Source organism: Protopterus annectens, chromosome 15.part0 (genome assembly GCF_019279795.1).
Source record: "Protopterus annectens isolate FY-2018-M chromosome 15.part0, PAN1.0, whole genome shotgun sequence".
NCBI classification, from domain to species: domain Eukaryota; kingdom Metazoa; phylum Chordata; order Ceratodontiformes; family Protopteridae; genus Protopterus; species Protopterus annectens.
Window position 1 is genome coordinate 694,090,886 of NC_056749.1, and position 21,985 is coordinate 694,112,870.

The 21,985-nt window shown below is 39.3% G+C and overlaps 1 protein-coding gene across 1 annotated transcript in view; it reads right to left on the minus strand.

Moving 5' to 3' along the window:
* LOC122789870 (adhesion G-protein coupled receptor G6-like) overlaps positions 1 to 21,985 on the minus strand; it is a 189,934-nt gene that overhangs the window by 46,787 nt on the left and 121,162 nt on the right. Inside the window, exon 6 of the mRNA XM_044057304.1 lies at positions 11,965 to 12,066. Within this exon, the coding sequence (XP_043913239.1) occupies positions 11,965 to 12,066 (102 nt within the window). The remainder of the gene's footprint in view (positions 1 to 11,964; positions 12,067 to 21,985) is intronic.

Below are 21,985 nucleotides of genomic sequence, written 5' to 3' on the forward strand. Positions count from 1 at the left end.
GTCTATGTACTATATGAACTACAAAATAAACTGGCACCTCACCTAACTGTCATGTTTAATCATAGCCTCACCTCAGGCTTTGTACCCAATGAGTGGCGCACAGCTACAGTTTTCCCACTCCATAAGGGGGGATCCACCTCGGACCCCGGGAACTATTGTCCCATCAGCTTGACGAGCCTGATCTACAAGGGCCTGGAAAGCATGATCATGGAACTTGTAAACAAAGACATCGGCAACCTTCAAACACTGGACCCCACCCAGTTTGGGTTCGTGAAGGGCCGATCTTGTCTCCTCAACCCGATTGACTTCTTAGAATCAGTCTCCAGAGCAGTGGACGAGGGTAAGATGGTCTGCATAGCCTATTTGGACCTCGACAAGGCCTTTGACACCCTCCCCCACTCTGGAATCATAGATAAACTTACTAAGCTGGGCATTAGTCCCTCCGTCACTTGATGGGTCGCAAACTGGCTTACTGACAGAACCCAGACTGTAAATGTAGCCGACTCCAAATCCAGCTCCAGACAAGTGGAGTACCTCAGGGTTCAGTCCTGGGACCACTCTTGTTTGGCATCTACTTTTCCGAATTACAGGCCAACACCAAGGGACTCTAATAAAGTTTGCAGATTACTGCAAACTGGGAGCCATTATCGAATCCCCAAATGATGTGGATATTCTACAAAACTGCCTTATAGAAACAGATGCTTGGTGCCAGAGCCATGGGCTCAAGCTCAATGCCAAGAAATGTTTAGTTATCCCCTTTGGGAAAAAAACATGTACCCATGAATCACCACATAAGTGGCAGTGCACTAAACACTGAAAGTGTGATAAGGGACTTGGAGACAGAGGTGGACCGTGGTCTTACCTTTGATAACCACCATGCCACAGCAGTCAGGAAATCCTTCTATGTGGTACATCTTATCACAAAGGGCTTTTCATCCAGAAAAAAGGAGGCCATTGTCCCACTGTACTCATCCTTCATTAGAACCATTATAGAGTACAATGCCCTGTATTGGTATGTACCTCACAAGACATCTTCAGCTGTTGGAAAGGCCGCAGATATACCTCATTAAAAGAATGGCAGGCCTAAAGCAGATGACTTATGCTAACAGTCTTAAAACTCCAGCTATACTCTGTCACATGTCGTCTACTCATGGGTGATATCTGCTTAACATACAAGGCCATGTCAAACCCAGAGCTGTTGGACATGCTACACTTAAAGAAATCCCAGTCCCTCAGAGCCACACACTCTAGGGATCTAAACTTGGTCATCACAATGAACAAAACGTGTTGGAAGGATAGGTTCCTGTCCAAGAGACTCGCCATACTCTGGAATAGATTGCCCATACATGTCAAGCAGAGCACCTCTTTGGCTTTCTTCAAAAGGAACCTTGACAACTGGATGGGAGATGGGGAAATTCACCCCGGGGATCACGTTAGTCGCCCTGCTAGACAGGGGACCAGGGATGTAAATTTCCAGGGAAGAAATAGCCGGGAACTGTTATGGCTAGGCTTGTATAGGCCCCAGGACCGATAGCCTAGTACCACCTATGACCCAACTGTTATATCTATTGTATTTATACCTATGATATAGGTTCTGTTGATGGTATTTTGTTCCTGGTACACAGGCTATGATTATGTGCCAGTCACATTTTCTAAGTGTATGATGCCCCCTACTACGAAAGGCAGTCTTTACAAATGTATAGCTGGAATGCCACTGCATAATATACAATATCCCTAACAAAATAAGGTAAGAGACATAGACGCCTAAAGACCCTTGGCTAAACAGCAACAGGTATATGACTGCAAGTGATAAGCATATTGTACTAAAGTATACATTCCAAGTATATTGGCACACGATGAAAAGCCCTTGGTGATGAGATGTACCACATAGAAGGATTTCCTGACTGTTGTGGCACATTTGATTTTGCTTTTATGTTTTGATTGTAATAGTATCATATGAGTAATATTTTTAGAATCCAAGTATAGTGCTAAAACTGTGAGCAGAGAATTAGTATGAGTAATTCAATGCACTGAATTATTCTAGAATACTAGGCATGAATATTTAGATCCAGACTCTAAAATAATAGCCTTGGTGCCAATGTGACTCAGACCATCCTGGTTTTTCTTTCACTATCTTGTCCAGCTTGCATTTTATGTGTAATCCTTGGACATATATTATATGAAGTTTTGTGACTTCTACTGTCACTGTCTGCAGATATTACAGAGATGGTCTATGTGAATGAAATGTCATCATGCTCAAAGCAAAGTCGACAGAGGTATTTGTAACAGCTACTTGGCCAATGTATGCAGTCACATGATAGTGTTAACTGAAACATATACTCAACTTTTCAGCCATCCTTCATTTATATTTGAGGTACCTGAATGACTTGTTTATCATTTGGAAGGAGGTGAGACCACCTCCTTAGGGTTTCTGCAATATATTAATGGAACAACTGACTTTTTGAAGTGGTCATGAACTGAGCACAAAGTATAGCATATTTGGATGTGAGACTGGAGAAAGATATTATTGGAAAGAGATTTATTTAAAAAATTTTTAGGAAGGAAACTTCTTCAACAGCTTTTTTCACTTCTCTAGTGCTCATCCTAGCCACCAAAAAAGATCCATTGTTAAAGGTGAGCTGGTACGAGCTACTAGAATGGTTACATTGGAGGAACATTTTTTTACAAGAATGTAATTTTCTGATTTCCATGTTTGAGAAGAGGGGTTATCCTAGTGTTTTACTTGAGTTAAAGAACGAGATCATTTGGAAGAGATGAGCAGATTTTCGCCCCATTTTTTGGGGTCTGTTCAACTTGCGACTTGAGGATCTACCTGTCGAAACTGGGTTAGAATGTATGGACGAATCTGGATTGAGACCGAGGGGCAATGTCAAATTTATTACTCAATTCAGTACAGATTACAGGGGAACAGTTAATATTTTATTTAAGAATTGGAGGAGGACATGCAGTTTAGGGAACTTTTTGATCTGTCCCCTAGAGTGGCTTATAGGAGGGCATTTAATTTTAAATCCATTCTGGAAAAGTCTGATGGTAAAACTCAGGTTAGATAACCACAAATGATGAAATGTGGTTGCTGTCCTTGGTGGTCAAAAATGTGTACTGGCAATTCATTTTATGTACTAGGGAAAGAGTATCAGATTTGGTACAAGTTTTGATTGTAATTCTAAAGGGATAGTGTATATAGCAACTTGCCAACAGTGTTCATGTTTCTATATTGACAAGACTGATCATAGACTCGGGGACAGGGTCTACGAACATGAATATGCTATTCGTAAGGAGTTTGATGTTAATTCTTTGACCAAACAGTTTTTGAATCACAGTTTTAAGTATATGGCTATAGATGCTGTTAGTTTAGGACCTCGGGGTGGACCTGTAAGTTTAATTTTAGAAAAGGTTATATGGCAGCTGAAACTGAATGCTTTCAGCTGGCCGAGTTTAAATGAAATGTGTTCTATTTCTTGCTTATTAAAATTATTAAATCGCTGAAATATTTTTGAGTGGGGCTCCAATTAATTATTTATTTGGTATGCAAGAACTTTGGTCTTTTTTATAAGCACGGTATTTTTAATTGCATGTTTGCATTTTTTAATAAATTCAGGGGGAGGGGATAGGTGATAGGTAATTTACTATGACTGTTGGTGTATTTTAATTGCAATGGATTTAAATGGATGGAGTGCATTTGAATTTATCTGAAGTTTAATTTATTTGAACGAAAGCATTCCACTAATAAAGTGAAGTTTAGAGTTTTTCCTGTTGTATTGCGGGTCTTTTTCCTCTGTCATTTGTGTTCTGTTTCATCAATTTTCCTCTTCAGTTGGTGTAGTTTACCATTCAATGTGTTTGACACAGGTGGAGTAACTTTTTCCTATACTAGTGAGTGTCTGGAGCCCAGTTGCTTCTCTTGAGGCTGTGGTACTGTTGCTACAGAGTTTGGGAAGAGTTTAGCATTACTCTACTAAGTCTGCTTTATAATTCTGATCAGTTGTAGAATGATTTGGTGACAATCTGTGGAAGGAGATTTTCTCATAACATTATCAAGGTGATTGTTACAGGACAGCACTGGGACTAACTGGATGCCTAAGTATTTGAAAATTTAATACAATTTTACATGTTCTGGAGCAGAGGTTTCTAGCTAAAAATCCTGTAGACTTGTCATTACAATCGCCAAAACACAAAGACCTGAATGTCCAGATATGTAGATTATATAGTATATACAAACCTGTGGTACCCTGGAGAATTCATCCATGCCATATTAAAGTAGTCTCAGCATAAGTGTGTATTAAAAGCAGGTATGCAGTAAGTCAAATCAGATGGGGTCAGCAGGAAGACAACTCCTGCAGAAACACTATGATGGCATTACAGCCAGTTTTAAGGTTTATTGCATTTCTTATGTGGTCCCTACACAATTTCTTAAAGTTCTGGGGCTTGAATTACAGGTCTTGCCCCTGTGACATGGAGCTTGCAGCAGAACTGGTGACATTCCATTCAAGCATTTAACACCTCTCGTTTGCAGAGTCACTATTTGCTATGGCCTTGGTTTGGTTTAAAAAAAAAAAAAAAAAAACTAATGCATAACCTTTTACTACTGTTGAGTGGAGTGGTGTGCTCTGAATGGAGTTGGCACATCTGCTTATATTGCTGCTTGAAGTTCAGCCAGTAAGTGTCAGAGAGTTCATAGGCAGGTACTAGGCTATCGGCCCAAGGGCCTAAAGTAAGCCTAGCCAACAAGGTTCCCTGGCTTACGCCACCCAAGAAAGTTAATTTCCTGTGCCCCTGTCGAGCAGAGCCACAGAAGTGATCCCTGGGGTGTATTTCCTTATCCACTCAAGATTTTTCTTGAAGAGTGCTAATGAAGAACTTTGCCTGACCTAGACGGGTAGCTTGTTCCACAGTATAGGAAGTCTCTGGGACAGGAATCTATCCCTCCAGCATGTCCTGTTTATTGTGGAGACAATGTTTAGGTCTCTAGAGTGTGTAGCTCGGAGGGATTGGGATTGCTTAAGGTGTAGCATGTCCAACAGCTCTGGGTTTAACATAGCTTTATATGTTAGGCAGAGATCGCCTCTGAGTAGGCGATATGCTACAGAGTAAAGCTGGAGTTTTTTGAGACTCAGTGTAGGGCATCTGTTTGAGACCAGTAATCCTCTTTGTGAGGTACTTCTGTGGCCTTTCCAACTGCTGCAGATGTCTTGTGAGTTGCATTCCAAAAGGGGCATTATACTCTATAATGGGTCTGAGAGTGCCGAGTAGAAGGGGAACAATGGCCCCTTTTTTTTTTTTTTTTTCCCCTAGATGAGAACCACATAGAAGGATTTCCCGACTACTGTGGCAATGTGATTATCAAAGGAGAGACTACTGTCCATCTGGGTCCCAAAGTCTCTTATCACACATTCAGTGTTAAGTAGACTGCCAATTATGTGGTAGTTCATGGCTATAGAGTTTTTACCAAAGGGGATGACTATGCCCTTTTTGGCACTGAGCTTGAGGGCATGCCCCTGACACCACCAGGCATCTGTCTCAGTGAGGCCCTTCTGTAGGATGTCCACATCATATGGGGACCAGACTATGGCTTCTAGTTTGCAGTAATCTGTGAACTTCATTACCCAGAGGCCTTCTGTGTTAGCCTGTACTTCAGAGAAGTAGATACCAAACAGGAGAGGTCTCAGGACTGAACCCGTGGTACTCCACTTGTCACTGGTTTGAAGTCAGATTTGGAGTCTGCAACTTTTACAGTGTGGGTTCTGTCAGTGAGCCAGTCAGCAACCCATCTTGTGACCATAGGGATCTATACCTAGTTTATTGAATTTATCTATCATTCCAGAATGGGGGATGCTGTCAAAAGCCTTGACGAGGTCAAGATAGGCTGTGTGAACCACCTTACCCTAGTCTATGGCTTTGGTGACTGCCTCAAAGAAGTTGATCAGGTTCAGAAGGCATGATCTGCCTTTCACAAACCCGAAGTGGGTGGGGTCAAGAGTTTGGAGGTTACCAATGTCTTTGAGTTCCATGATGCGTTCCATGGCCTTGCAGACCAGGCTTGTCAGGCTAATAGGGTGATAGTTCCCTGGATCAGTGATGGCTCCCCCTTTGTGGAGTGGGATAACTGTTGCTGTGCACCATTCAGTGGGCACAAAGCCTGATGTGAGACTATGATTGAACATGGTGCTCAGGTGGGGAGCCAGTTTGTTCTGAAGTTCGTGTAAAACGCAGCCAGGGATGTTGTCCGGTCTCATGGATGCTGTGTGTTTGGTTTTAGAGAGTGCAGCTTTTACCTGCATAGATGTGATTACAGGGACTCTGCATTCTTACTGTATAGATATGGGCCCTTTAGGGGGTGAGAGGGGGGTAAAGTTAGCACTGAACCCATCTGTCAGGATGTTGGCAATATCAGTTGGTTCTGTAATTTTCGTGCCGTTGTGCTGCAACTCAGAGCTGATCTGGGTTTTGCCATTGAGATTCTTGACATAGCTATAGAATGCTTTGTGGTTGCCCTTAGAATCAGTGACAATTTTGTTTTCGTAGCTAGCTTTGGAGGATCTTATAAGGGATCTCTGCTTCTTACTGAGGCTGACCAGGGAGCTCCTCCACTCATGGGATTTTACTGTCTTTTTTTGCAGCAGTTTCTTCCTTCTGTTGTAGAGTTTGTTTATTTAAACGACTGAAGATGCTTCTAGTAGTGAGCTTTATATCACTGGCTTTATGTATACCGTAAGGTAAAATAAAGAACTGGTTAAGACTCTATATATGTCCTGGCTGGAAGAGAGATGTTAAATCATTCAATTGCTGGATCTTTGTTTTGGAGTTTATTTTTATAGCTCTCATACCATACCATTGCTGTCATTTTTTTAAAGATTTCAAGCACGGGAAAAGCCCACTTTGCAAAAAGTTTGGAGTCCTTTCTTATTTTCCTCCCACTATGGTTATAAGCCCTACTAAGTGTCTGAGAATAGACATTTATCGCATAATGCTAATGCGATCTAGGATATCAGCTGAGGCTGAAACTGAGAAACCTGACACCACTTGCTGATTGGGGGGAGGGCATGAATGTAGGGAGCGGTCTTGGCCTTCACAAAACAAACTATAGGCAAGTACTGCCTGTAGATGAAGGCACACTCTCTCTTTACATGGTTTAGAAATGGTAAAGAAAGCAAATCTGCGATTATCAGTGGAAACAAATTGCTAAACCTCTGTCAAAGAATTCTGTAACTAAGCAGTAATTCTTAGTACCGCCTTTCTAAATGAATCAAAAGAACAGAGGAGAACCCAAATATGTCACATTTTGTGATGCAGACTACATTGTGAAAAGGATGTAGCTTTGCCAAAAGGAAATATCTGGTCAGTATGGAAGCTTTTTCATGCCATGTGAATGTACAACAAATCAAGGTAGAAGACATTAGTACTTCAGTGTGATATATTTCCGTCACGTTACTGAAGGCTCTTTTAAAACAATCTGCTCAGTTGCACTGATGTATTCAAGTAATGGAAAGAAGCAGGATGACTTCCACTGACGACAGAAATGTTAGGCCATAAAGTTCAAGCAGATGGAGAACTAGAAACACATGGTGAGCTAGAGATGAGGTGTATGCCATACACGACTATTTTACTGCAATCTGACTCATTACATGCTTTCAAACCAATGGAATCAAAAGTAATAACTTGGATAAAGGGGGATGGTAAAGCCACATTTGCCCCCCCCCCCCACCCAGCACTACCTCAAGTATTATAACCTTCTCTGAGATCACATAACTTCAGTATAAATTTAAAAACAAATTTCCAAAATCAAGCCTGTTTGTTGGAAAAGGCTTGATGAGACAGGTCTTGCTGTACAGTGCAAGAAAGTCATAAACGGAATGGCCTGTCCCTGTGACACAGATTACTGATTAACATGCTGTGACCTGAATGACCTAGGTTCAGTTAGCAGCATGGAGACTAAAAGGGATGGGATGGTTGGTGGGAGTAAGCGGTTGTTGCTGGCTCACCCATCCTAGGGGAGACCGCTCTGGCTTGCTGCTAGGTGACGCACCCCAGAGAGCATTGAGGGTTGCATCCTTGGAGAAATGAGTATGCTGATCACATGGTGCCTAGTGGTACACTGCACTAAGTTGGGGAAAGACACGAGTAGAGGCATGTATGCTGTCATAGTGGGTAGATGTACAGGAGCACAGGAGAGATGCTTCAGGGTGGGTTATTATTAAGTCAGTCTACAAAGTGATCTCATTACATCCTGACTCACAACTCTAGCTGAATGCTGGAAATGGTGCATCTGTCCCAGGGAATGAATGAAGCCATATGGCTATCATCCTGGTAGGGAATGGACCAGCCTCGGTCCCCATGTGGGCAGTGATCATGAACTCTTTGGTAAACAACCAACTGATTTTAAGGCTCACTTTTCCTGAGCGTGGACCTGACATGCATTTCTGACAAAAAGAGGCTGGTAAGCCCTTGTGGACCCAGTAGCCATGCTTTTGGAGGATGAGCAAATGAGTCAATTGGTTGAAGGCAAGGCTGTAATTAAGTTGGGGGACCCATTAAAAAAAACAGAAATCACTGACCATGTTTCTAAACTGACAACTGAATGGTAAGGGCTATCTTAACATTCACGCCTGGCCTTCTTTTTTTTTTTTTTTTTTTTAGGACAGGGTGTAAATGGAAGGATGGCCAGGCATGATGCTTACATGAAACAGATACAGGAAGTCTCACTTCACACACAGTAGAGTTCTAAGCAAATATGTTTGCAGATTTATTACAATACAGTACTAGGACCATGTTACTTATAAATGTCACCAAAGTCACTTCTGGTATACAATTAAGATCCAGCCAAGTTCTTTTGGGAATGCACTTGACATTGCATTATTCACCTGTTTGTTCTGGACTTATTCAGTAGGATCCTAATATGCTCTGATTTTGGTGGTCTTCCTACCTGGACTGAGCATACAAAGGTACTCGCACTCTAATTTCACATCAAAGCTTAGCAGCAAAAAGACCACTTACTACAGAAGAAAAACTGACCCCAAAGGACTGCATAGTTCACCCGCTGTGCACAATTTTCATCCATTTTAGTACAGCCAGCATCATAGTTAAAGGCTACCATTTTTTTCCACTAGTGCTTTTTAGGACAACTTTATTGCCTGCTTTTATATATTGTCTTATCACTTTCTAACACTGGTGGTTCTGTAGCAGATAGCCCTACATTTTTTTTCAAAATAAACCATTAAACACCAACAATTTAGACTAATAGTGGGTGTAGACGGTTATACGAAGTTAAAAAAAACAGTTAAAAGTATGTTGTACAAAATGTGTGTGTGTGTGTGTGTGTATATGTGTGTGTATATGTGTGTGTATATGTGTGTGTATATGTGTGTGTATATGTGTGTGTATATGTGTGTGTATATGTGTGTGTGTGTGTGTGTGTGTGTGTGTGTGTGTGTGTGTGTGTGTGTGTGTGTGTGTATATATATATATATATATATATATATATCTCTATACAAAATATTAATTTCATTTTCTAAGATAAAATTGAGATTAATATAGTTTGTTTATAACTATGGATAATAAAGCCTTCTAAACAGTTACTCCACATGAAGGAATTGTAGATGTTAGATACCTGATGATTTGAACAGAAAGTGTAGCAGAGATAAGACAGATATTACTTGTCAGAAAACATTGTTGTATTAAATGATGAAAAATGCATGTATATATATATATATATATATATATATATATATATATATATATATATATATATATATATATATATATATATATATATATATACACACACACACACGTATGTGTGTTTAATATTTGGATCTACAGCTATATAAAGAGGACACTAAAAAGCAAGTATGACACACAAAGAAGTATCTAACAATTTGTTACATTATTTTAGTGCACATCCCAATTGATGTAATTAAAATTGTTTATAAGGATCTCCAACTATAGAAGAGGTTTACAGAAAGAAAAATATGGAATGCAAGACAGTTGCTGAATATAGGATATCCAGAAACAATGTTGTTGTTGTGTCTTTTGGCTTTTCCCGGTTAGGGGTCGCCACAGCGGAACTCCAGTCCGCTAATGATTGGCAGTAGATTTTTTTTTTTTTTTTTTTTTATGTGCCGAGTTGCCAGCCCTGACGCACAACCTTCAACGAAGGTATGCCCATTCACGCATGTCTCCAGAGAGAAGACGCTCTAGCTGAGAATCGAACGGGACAACGTCTTACTGTCAGGTGACAGCGCTACCTCAGCACCACCAGAAACAATCAATCATAAGAGAACATTTTAAGAGGTGAAAGATGAACAAGAATTTGGTTCATGTAGGATGATGCTGACTTGCTCAACATATAGCAAACAAAGATATTGTAGCTAATAAATGGAACATCTTGCAGGCTAATGAAATATCATGGGAAGAAGTAGGTAATTGTCCATAGTTTATATACAAAAAGGGAGGGAATAATTACATAAGTGTATTAGAAAACTGAGCAAGTGATAAAAATAAGAATAAAACTTAGCGTATATTAAGATGTGGCTTTTGTAAATGGTGCAGATTCATGGAAGGATTTTTAAGATGAAAATAATGGAGAAATATGTTATGCTGAAGATCACTACACATGTAGTTCTCATAATGTGGTGTGTGTGGTAAAGTGCCAGGGATGTCAACTGCATTATACTGGCAAATTTGCCAGGAAACTATCCCTCAGAATAAGGGATCATTCCTATTCAACACCAAAAAAAAATGTTTTATATAGTTGACAGTGTTGTTCAGTCTGTAAAGGGGGGGAATAGAAAGGAAATGATTACATCTGTGTACATATGCAGCACTAGGACTAAATAAGGTAGTAAGCATGAAACCAGAATTAAGAAATGGAAAACAGAGGAATTTATTTATTTATTTATTTATTTATTTATTTATTTATTTATTACAAGGGTATACAGGTTTTTACAGATTTTTAAAGTGATTTATAAATGTCATAAATGTAAGTGATTTTAAATGCCATATTTGTTTTTGAGTGTATTGATTGATGGAAACATTGTCATATGTGGTTTTAAGGTTTTATAAGACTAAACATTGGGTAGTTTAGTCTGAAGTCCTAATACAAGAAGGATGAAAGTGCTAATTAGTTAAATACAGTTAACTCATAGTTCTGTTCATGTTTTTGTTGTTTATATATACTCAAAATACTTGAATTTGTAGGAGAAAAGGAAACGGGTTTGCCACAATATAGCAGGTTGGGTCTACTTCAAAAGAACAGAAGCCCACATTACCAAAGACATTACTGAGACTACCTCGCCAAAACCTGAATTAACAATTGTATTGCTGAAGCATTTCAAAGGGTAAGTATGCAGTTGGCCACCATCTACCAGTGAAACACTGCACCCCCCCCCAACTAAATATACCAACTCTGTGATTGCACTACAGTGGGGGAAATGGAAAAATTTACCATTGTTGGCCACCTGGAACCCTACCCTGTGAAATCCTTCAGCATTGTGTTGGTTTGTTAAATACGGGTTTTGGTGATATCGTCCCAGTAATGTAATGTGGGTTTTTATGCATTTGAAGTAGACCCAGCAGGTTATGTTGCATATCACACTCACAATTGCTGGTATTTTCAAGTTGGCACAGTTCTATGCACCACTGGCAGTGGGACACTTCTGAGCCCTTGCAAAGTTCAGACAATACTTGTACCTTGCTATCAATTACACTTGTATTTTATTTGTACTAGATATTGCTCCTTTCAGGCCAGGAGTTGTAATAGCAGGATAAATCATTGGCAAACTTAGAATGCAAAATGAATTTAGTGGCTGTCTAGTAGTCGGAACCTTACTAGAAGCAGCAGCTCATTCCCATGATGCACAGTACCAGCTCATTCCCATGATGCACAGTACCAGCTCATTCCCATGATGCACAGTACCGTGCTATTTTTTACAGTTTTATTTATCTTACCTGTGTATTCATTTCTTCTGAATCTGCCACAACACAGGTGTATTCGCCATTGTTTAATCACATTTTCTTTCATCATGCATTGGAAAACAAAGATGAAGAAGCCTAGAATGAGTAGAAAGTCAGATTAGATGTTTTATGTGACAAGTATCAGTAATGGTTTTGATACTGCTGTTTGCTTGATTTTATATGGTGCTACAACTCAATATCAAACGTGTAGATCTTATTGTACATGGACTAAAAATGCTGTCACAAACACATGTCCTCCATATCCAGTGATACTATTGATATGTTCTCAAAAAAAATGTTGTCTTATGTATACAAATGTGCTAATGAATTGTTTACAGATATGAGCATACAACAAATATAACTGCTTCCCCCTCCTCACCATCCCTTCATACCTTTTGTCTTCTTAAACCACTCTAAGGCTGATTTGCTTCTTCATTCCAATATTAGCTCTGTATGCCATTCTGTTGGCCAAAAAAAGCCTCAACTTCTGAGATCATTTTCTGCCATACATTTGCTACTGATGGAAAGTACAACAGCAAGAAAAAGTTCTCAAGTGTCATCAAGTCGTTTGTTGCTTTGTGCATTCAGTTTAAATCCTCACCCTTTCATCTGTAAGTGTGATGCACAATGTTGAAATATTTGAAATAGTTTGGTTCCTGTACCTTCCTGGTGACTCCCCTCTATCTTTGCTAATAACATATTTCTAGCATACCTGAGTATCACAACTTTACAAAAACTAATAATAATCCATGCAATGTCTAAACACTAACCAGCATAAAGCTGGTATCCAGAAAATGAACTTCTCTTGCATACTCCAAAATTCTTATTTACTAGAGCCAACAAAAGGAAATCAAATAATTCAGGGTAATTATACTGAATCTAAAACAGTAGTTTAATCAACCCAAATAATATTTTCTGCCTTGACTGTTTTTATATAAAATGCTTAAAATGCCATATATTTGTATTACATCTGTTTTATCTTTTAGACTATTCTCACAATTGATTCAATTGCATCAGTAAATCATTCGATTATCTGTAATAGCTCCAACACTTGTCAGCTTAGCTGGTTACCCTGACCAGGAAAAAGGAAATAACTTGCCTCCGCCCTTGCCCTCTGTCTCTGCTTAAAATAGTATAACAACCATAGTTGGCAGCACTGTTCCATTCTGCAGACAGCACTCAGAGTGAAGGAGCTGAGGTGACTTTAGTAGACTCATTGAAGCTGTCTCCTCCCATAACTCTTCTTTAAGAAACCTGCTAGCACTCTTTAGTATTGTAGTAAGAGGGCAACATTACAGACTTGTGACCCTTTAGGACAAGTGTGCCTATTTCACATAAGTGAATAGTTTCTTTTGCACTAGTGAACTATTTGCAAAGGGAACCTCTGCTCAAGAAAGTACTCTGATTGTTTTTTGAAACATTAATTTTTGAGGAAAGCTCCACAGTGCTTACTCTTGTTGTGCCTGACTTCAGTTCATTCCCCTCCCTTCTGTGTTACTATCCCCATACCTTATAAAGTGTACCTCTCTCTAAGCACTCCCACTTAATTCATCAACCAGTATTAACATATGATCAATTACAAACATTATGTTCTGAATACTTAAACTAGCATTTAATCACTGCAGAATTGCATTTGCAGTAAATTTGATGCCAGGCCCTAGCAATTACACACTCTCTATTTACATCTATCATTTAAACTTTCTTTTATTCTTCTAACCTACTCGGTACACAAGGATGGCTTGTTACACTATCCTTTTTTTGCCGTAACAAATGTCATTCATTCCCTTTAAAACTGCTTACTGCATTAATTTTTATGTTTTGCCCCTTGGCAACTGACAATCAGCTGCTACGGGTGTCTCTTCTTTCTTTGATGTAGAGAGCACCCACACCCTCCAGACCTAATCTGATATTTGTCCTGTAGTGAGAGAGGAAATTTATTTTTCCCAAATACAGCATCATAATAGTTTGTTTTTGTTTTATACCCTACTATTGCCCTACCCATGTGACTGACATCCAATGACAGAAGGTCATTAAGACTTATAATGTCAGTGTGTGCTGCAGCAGTCTTTTTACTGGTCATGCTTTTCTATTGAACCTGTTTTAACAAACTCATCTTATCTACTTTGATAATACCACTATCTGTATAACTTAATACCATATAATGTACTACCTGCCTGAAAAGGCAGCAAAACAGACAACTCACTAATGATGATAGCAGCCAAAACTGGGGAGTATTGTGGCAGTAAAGTCTATCCACCTGTTTTAAGAACATACTTTGGAGGTATAATGGAATTTTACATTCCTGCGCGCGCATACACACACACACACACACACACACACACACACACACACACACACACACACACACACACACACATACACTCTTGTTCATATTTTGTATTTAAGCAATTTGTTTGATTTTGCAACAGGCATAATTTTATACATAATTTTCTCATTGTACTTGATGGTGCTTCCATTTCTTTTACTCTGGAACACAGCAGCATGAACTAATCTAACATTTTGGTGGCATAGATTTCTGTGAAGTATCAATTTCCACTTTCCTGTCTTTCACTCACGTTAAGACACCATAAAGATAACAGGGGCCTACTATATTCTTTTACTCTTCAAGATCAAACTTTAAATGAATGTAGTCAGTCCTCTCAATCCTGTATAACAATGTATCCTATATTCCACTAACCTTGACAAAATGCTACTATTTCCATATATAATGTTTCTCCTTACACTGCTATATCCTACAGAGACTCAATTGTCTTGGTCTTGGCTGTCTGCCAGTTAGCACAGAAGAACTATGAGGTGTTAATGAACTGCTCCCTGTGGTATAGAGTTTGATTCCATCACGCTTCATTTGCATACTGTGTGACCTGGGGCAAACCACCTCACCAGGTAGTGCTTTGGTGAAACTTGGCTAGGGTCCTCAATTGTCTCCTGGACTACATTCCTAATTACTATCTACAAGCTTCCTGTAGGCTGTCTTTTATCTATTTGTCCTAAAACCCTATATGTAGTCATCAGCACCTACTATCCCTTAAGATGAAAAAAAAATGGAATACCAGTAAAGTAAAAATTCCACCAAGAAAAAATGCCTGTATGTTTCATTTCTTACTATCATGTTATCAGCAGTAACCCCTAAAAGAATTAAGTGTACAAAAAAATGCCAGGAATCTTTTTCTGGAAATTACCACTAGTGGGCAAATGAATGTACTTCAAACAAAAAAAAAGATCAGAACGCCACCGTTCATTTTCACAAGACTGAAAAAACAGAAACCTGACTTGCCAAATCTTTCCCAGGGTAAAAGTAACCACTTGCCTAAACTTAAACTAAATACACACCATTAAAACCCACCCACGTGAATGGGCTGTCCCCCCCCCCCCCCCAATGCCAACCTAACCATATATACCACTTCTGGGATCGCACTACAGTGGAGAAAAGGCCATGTTGGACAAGTGTTTACATACCCTGGGAAAGGTTCAGTGTTCAGGTATGTCAGGTTTCGGTATTTTCAGTTTAGCCAAAATGAGTATTGGTGTTCTGATCTTAGTTTTTTTAAGTAGATCCTGGGCAAACATCGCATTTTAACACAGTTTGACCACATTTATAAGTCACAACTCCTTACTTAACCAGAAAAAAAATCTTGATTAGAGTCAGTATCCTATCTACTTTACAAAACCATCCTAATGTCCTCAAGTAAAGATGGAATTTCTTCATTACCTACCTGTTAAAATTTCAGTAGGGGGCTATTAATTCCAGCCTTGGTCCTCAAGTAATATGTCAACTTTCAAATTGAAAAGAGTCTTCCCCTCTATTATTATTATTACTTCCACTGCTAATAGTTAATTGGTGATTGGGGTAACATAATGGTTAATGTGTTTCAAGCACACGAGGTACAGGGTTGATTCTCGCTAAGAAAAATTGGCTAGGCTTAAAATGGTCCACAAGTGTAGCTAGCCTGATACTTGCCTATAAACCAGGATCATAACTCACTAACTTTGATAAGAGGATTACCCATTGATATGTTCCCATCAGTCTTAGTGGCTGGCAATGTAGCCTAAACTTCTGAATCACCAAGTAATACTTGCTCATACAAAGGCTACCACTAAAATAATGCATTTTAAACAGTGACCAAAAACCCAACCAAATAAAACCAAGCTAAAGTCACCTGGATCCAGACAGCAACAGAATAATGTAATAACTTATAATTACTTGTGGAGGTCTCCTCAAAATAATACACACTAATTTTATTAAACCGTTAAGTGCATTTGTCCCATTCCATATCCTGGGACTTCTTCAGAACAATGCAAGTATACAGAATGAATTCTTTTGTACAAAAAAAATCATTAAAACCTCTTTCTATTTTTAAGAGGAAAGCTTTAGACTTATAAAGTAGGGAAAGGTTTTCGTTAATACCTGGAGGACTAGTAGTTTTTGTTTGTCAATATAACTCGCACTACTAGTCTTCCAGGTATTGGTGAAAACCTTTCCCCACTTCCTATTGTCATGAGGAAAGCTTTAGACTGGGAAGCTTTCATACAAGGCATTATAAGGATCACCTTTTAGTGAAAATTAAAGGGGATGGATTTCATAACCTGCTACACAAGTTTTTTTATGGTTAGGAAGTTTTTTAAAGGGTATGCCCAAACATTTTATTTTCATCTATTTTAACTTGATTCAAAGTGTGTTTTTTTTTTTTAATGTTTCGACTCAATAGTTTATATGAAGTTTTACAAGGATTTTAAGGTTGAACACTGAATTCACATCCTCCTATTTTGTACTGAACATCATTTTATTTATTTTATTTGCAGTTTGATTACAGGGGAAGTCCACTGGGCCAAACTGACCCATTTTCATGGAGGCTCGGGGAGAAAAGCTCCAAGATGCATTATACAATTTAGATACAACTGATAGCTAATATTAAAGATAAAGATAATATTATGTAGGATAGTTACTCATAAATGCATTCAATATCATGCATAGTTAACAAATTCATTAAGCTTGAAGGTAGGGATCATACAGTTTCATTTGAGGAAAACAGATGTGTTGGGTGTGGAAAAAGTTTGCATTCAATATCATGCATAGTTAACAAATTCATTAAGCTTGAAGGTAGGGATCATACAGTTTCATTTGAGGAAAACAGATGTGTTGGGTGTGGAAAAAGTTTACATACAAATGTTTTAAGAAAATGTAAATACGTTTTACATACACACTAAAAGTAGAATGCTATTTACAAGGTTGGGCTGTGTGAGGGTAGCTGTAGGACTTGTTTGAGAGCTTAGAGAGAAGCCGTAGAAATTGTTGAGAGCTTAGGCTCCTAAGAAGATAACTATGAGAGTTGTAGAGCTAGGGAACCAGAGCGAGAACCCCCTTGGATTAGGTTGGGTGAAGGTAGGTACATTTCCTACTTTTAATTCGGCATTGTTTCTTTAGATTAAATCCTGATAAATGAGAATTGAATTGTAATTAATGACTTTTGTATATAAAAAAAAATTTCAGTCTGTGTACTTGTATTATTCTGAAGAAGTCTCGTGATATGGAATGGGACAAAAATGCTTGATGGCGTAATAAAATTAGTGTGTACTGTTTTGAGAAACTTCCGCAAGTAATTATAAATTATTTTAAATTGGTCTGTGGCTAGATGGATCCAGGTGACTTTAGCTTGTTTTATTTGTCATATAAAGGCATTGAACTGTTCCAGTCACTGCCTAGAATGGGACTATCTGGGATGCCTAGATTTTGCGACCTAAATGTGACGCACTAGGTTAGACACCTGGCTTAAGACTATCTCCTTACTTTAACCACAAGTAATGCAAATCAACCAAACCACACACAGCAAACGGAGTACAGGTCCCACACAAGATGTAATAATAAGTAAAAAAACAGTCATAAAAGTCAAGTGTGGGCACCTAATGGCTCTTCAATTCTTAGCATAAAGTATTCCAGACACCAAGGTAGAAATAACAGCGGTTTATTGTAGTAAGCGCTTTCACCCGTAGGCTTCTTCAGACTTTACAATCCTGTCAAATAGTCTACAAATTTAAATATACTACAAACTTCTTGTATTGGTCAAGCACCAACCAATAGTCAGACAATATGGAAAGTCTTAGCGCAGCACATGTTGTAAACAAACACATAATATAAACAGTTTATTCAAAAAATACATATCCCCATATATTCATAAAAACCCCTTGCACTAGGCATTCATAAAATACATAAAAATAAATAAAAAGAAAAACACAACGACTATGCTCTGAGCATTAGACAGATCATATATACTACGACAGCATAATGGTCGCACCATTATGCTGTCGTAGTATATATGATCTGTCTAATGCTCAGAGCATAGTCTTTGTGTTTTTCTTTTTATTTATTTTTATGTATTTTATGAATGCCTAGTGCAAGGGGTTTTTATGAATATATGGGGATATGTATTTTTTGAATAAACTGTTTATATTATGTGTTTGTTTACAACATGTGCTGCGCTAAGACTTTCCATATTGTCTGACTATTGGTTGGTGCTTGACCAATACAAGAAGTTTGTAGTATATTTAAATTTGTAGACTATTTGACAGGATTGTAAAGTCTGAAGAAGCCTACGGGTGAAAGCGCTTACTACAATAAACCGCTGTTATTTCTACCTTGGTGTCTGGAATACTTTTTGGAACTTTCGCTTATTTTTCTTGAAGTTTTTGCTTATGCTAAGAATTGAAGAGCCATCAGGTGCCCACACTTGACTTTTATGACTATCTCCTTACTTTCTTCATTTTTGTTTCCTTGTGGGTTAAGCACAGGTCACTGCATGAGTATGTAGGAGAAAGGAGATGGTGATAAAGAGATTGTAGACTTTTTGTGTGGCTTAAGGAGTCCATACTCAGAATTTTTTAAGCGTCATGAGTTGTATTATGTGTTTGGACAGATACCCGCTAAAGGGGACATTATACTCCTATTAAGGGTCAACTTACTGAGGAGTAGAGGGAGGTAATAACCTTTTCAGATCTGGAGGACATGGCAAGAGTAACTGGATTATTTGTATCATGGTAGTCGGAGGACAGACCACTGTCAATAAATGTGCCAAGGTTTGTAATAACAGTGTACACCTAACTGTGGTAGTCCAGCCTTTATAATGTTACTGCTCAAGCTATTCCCACTCAAATATTCTAAGGTTGGGGTTACAGAGTAAACAGTAACTTGTATTTTTGGATTTGCTAGAGTACCATAAACTGGTGAGAGAGGGTATCAGTACTGGGGTGTTATCCTTTATCCCACCTCTCTGAAAAATATAGCATGTGCACAAATGTGATAGAAGTTGAAGAAAGAAATAAGGATTGCCAGTAGAATAGGGTGATGTGATCTGCCATCAAAGTATGTGAGTAATGGAGAAAACCCAGCCCAAGTGCCATGATCAATAGCTATTTATTTCCTTTGTATAAGGAGAGGTGACTTTTTAATTGTTTTATTCAGGCATTTGAAATGTAATCCTCAAACTGTCCCAAGAGGAATGGGTAAGGGGTTTAACTCTTATATTCACAAATGAGGCAAAAAATCCTGTGTCTAAAATTAGTTTTTGAATGTGTGGGTTATTGTAAAGTGAAGATGCTTTGTTCAAGGGTATTAAACGTTCTCCTGAATCTTATAGAAAAAATTAGAAAACGCGATTAAGCCAGAAGATGGTGTTAGCCATTCAACCGCATAAATATCTGCTTGCTTTAATAGGCAGATGAGTGCATGTCACTTTACTACTTTTAAAATACTGGGAGACCTTATGGTAAGAAAGTAAGTATTTAATACTTTGGATGAGTACAGGTGAGTTTAATTTAACAGAGCAGGAGTTATAAGGAAGTGTGTGTGGGGGGGGGGGGTGACCCAACTAGCCATTAGGGCACAATTGCTCTGAAAGGGACACCAGTACTGCACATCTGTACAGGGGACTCAATGGGGCAGCATAAACCTTCACAGTACATTTCACTGGCATGGTGAACCACTGGCTCAAGTAAATATCAAGGTCTTGAAGTAAAATATTTTAATTCTAACTAAATGAGGAATGGAGTATGCATACTCCAGATGTTCATAACAGCAGGATGGAGAAGAGCAGACAGCCCTGCAGTTGTGGTGGGTTATTTTGAGACTGCAACTGCTCCTGATTTTCAGAACGTTGTCTAACCTATTCTGGTGCAGGGTAAAGAAATTAATACAAAGAGGGATACTGTAGCAGACATGACTATTGCTAAGCCTGCAGTTATTAGGGAGGAACACTACATACCTAGGCAGTCTACTCCTGTTAGAGCCATGGAAAGAACACTTTGAAGGTTACCACTGTCTTTGTTTGAGTTCCATGATAATATGTTCCATGGTCTGGCAGACCAGGCTCATCAGGCTAATAGGGTGATGGTTCCCAGGATCAGTGGTGGCTCCCCTTTGTGGAGTGTGTTGCTGTGCACAAAGCCTGACATGAGACTTGTTGAACATGGTGCTTGGGTGGTGAGCCAGTTTGTTCTGAAGTTAGTGTAAAATGCAGCCTGGGATGTTGTCCGGTCCCATGGATGCTGTGTTTTTGGTTTTAGAGAGTGCAGCTTTTACCTGCATAGCTGTGATTACAGGGACTCTGCATTCTTCCTGTATAGATATTGGACCTTTGGGGTGAGGGGGGGGGGGTAAAGTTGGCACTGTACCTGTCTGCCAGGATGTTGGCAATATCAGTTGGTTCTGTAATTTTTGTGCTGTAACTCCGAGCAGATCTGGGTGTTCCCACTGAGATTCTTGACATGGCTATAGAATAAGGTGATCTAGGGCATAGGAATTTATGAACTCCAGAAAGCGTTGAGCAAAGGAGATGGTACATGAGTAGTGTTCCAGTTAATGGTGAGGTAGTTGAAATCACCCATTATTAGGGTGTTTTGGTTTAACTCTAATATTTTCCAGTGCATCAAGAAAAGAGGAGTGGGAATCCTGGGGCATGATGAGGGATCTGTAGCAAGCTACAATTTGGATTGCAGTTTTGCCCAGAGTTAGTTGCACTTGGATAACCTCGGATGCATTATGCTGCGCAACTAGCCTGAAGGTGTGGATATCCTTAATGAATATGGACACACCTCTGCCCTTGGTGTTCTGGTTCAGGTTAGATGGCCGAAAAGTGTGGTATGAGTTTTATAGCCTGGTAATGCAGGGGTGCTCTCTAAAGCCTTGAACCAGGTGTTAGTCACTGCACAGATATTGATGATCTCCATAAGGAGTGCCTTGAGTGAGTGCATTTTGAGATTTAGATTTCTAGCATTGAGTAGCATTATTCTCTGTTTTTGCTTGCTTGTTCTTGTTATGGTGGTGAATGTGTCATTTATGCCTTGCATAACAAAGGCACTATAGGGGAGGCAAGACCCGTAGCCAGTATCTGGAATCCCGGGGGGTGACAGGTGAGGCCATCTCTGGCAAAGCATCGTGGTCTGTCGACCATGTCATCCCAGGCAGACAGATACTGGATCCCCTTAGAATGACACCAGAAGCTTAGACAATTGTTGAAGTCAATCATTTTGTCCTTATACTGGGTATCATTCTGGATGATGGCAGGATGCTCCTCGGGGCAAGGGTCATACCTGCCTGGGCTACAAGATCGGAGAGCTCTTCCATGTCTCTCTTCATGTAGTCCAGGGAGGTACGTCTCAGGTTGTTCACACCAATATGGGCAATAACAGTCATATTTGTACTCGTCGTGGAGTGACCTGAGTGAGTGGGTTACGTGGCGGATGTTGGCACTTGACAGGCAGCTGACAGTAACCTTCTCCTTGTTTAGCCCAGTGAGTGGGACATCCTTGTGCTTAACTATAGTCACCTTTGACTAGTGTGTGGGTACGTTGTTTTGCCTTAAGGGCTGTGGTTTATTGGCACACTGAGCCTGTGGGCTATGTGTCATTTGGGTTGTGTTGGGGTTGGAGGTTGCTTGCGTTTCTGCTTTGGAGGTCTCTATTGCTTGAGGAGATAATTGAGAGCCTCCACAAATGTTTGTGTTTT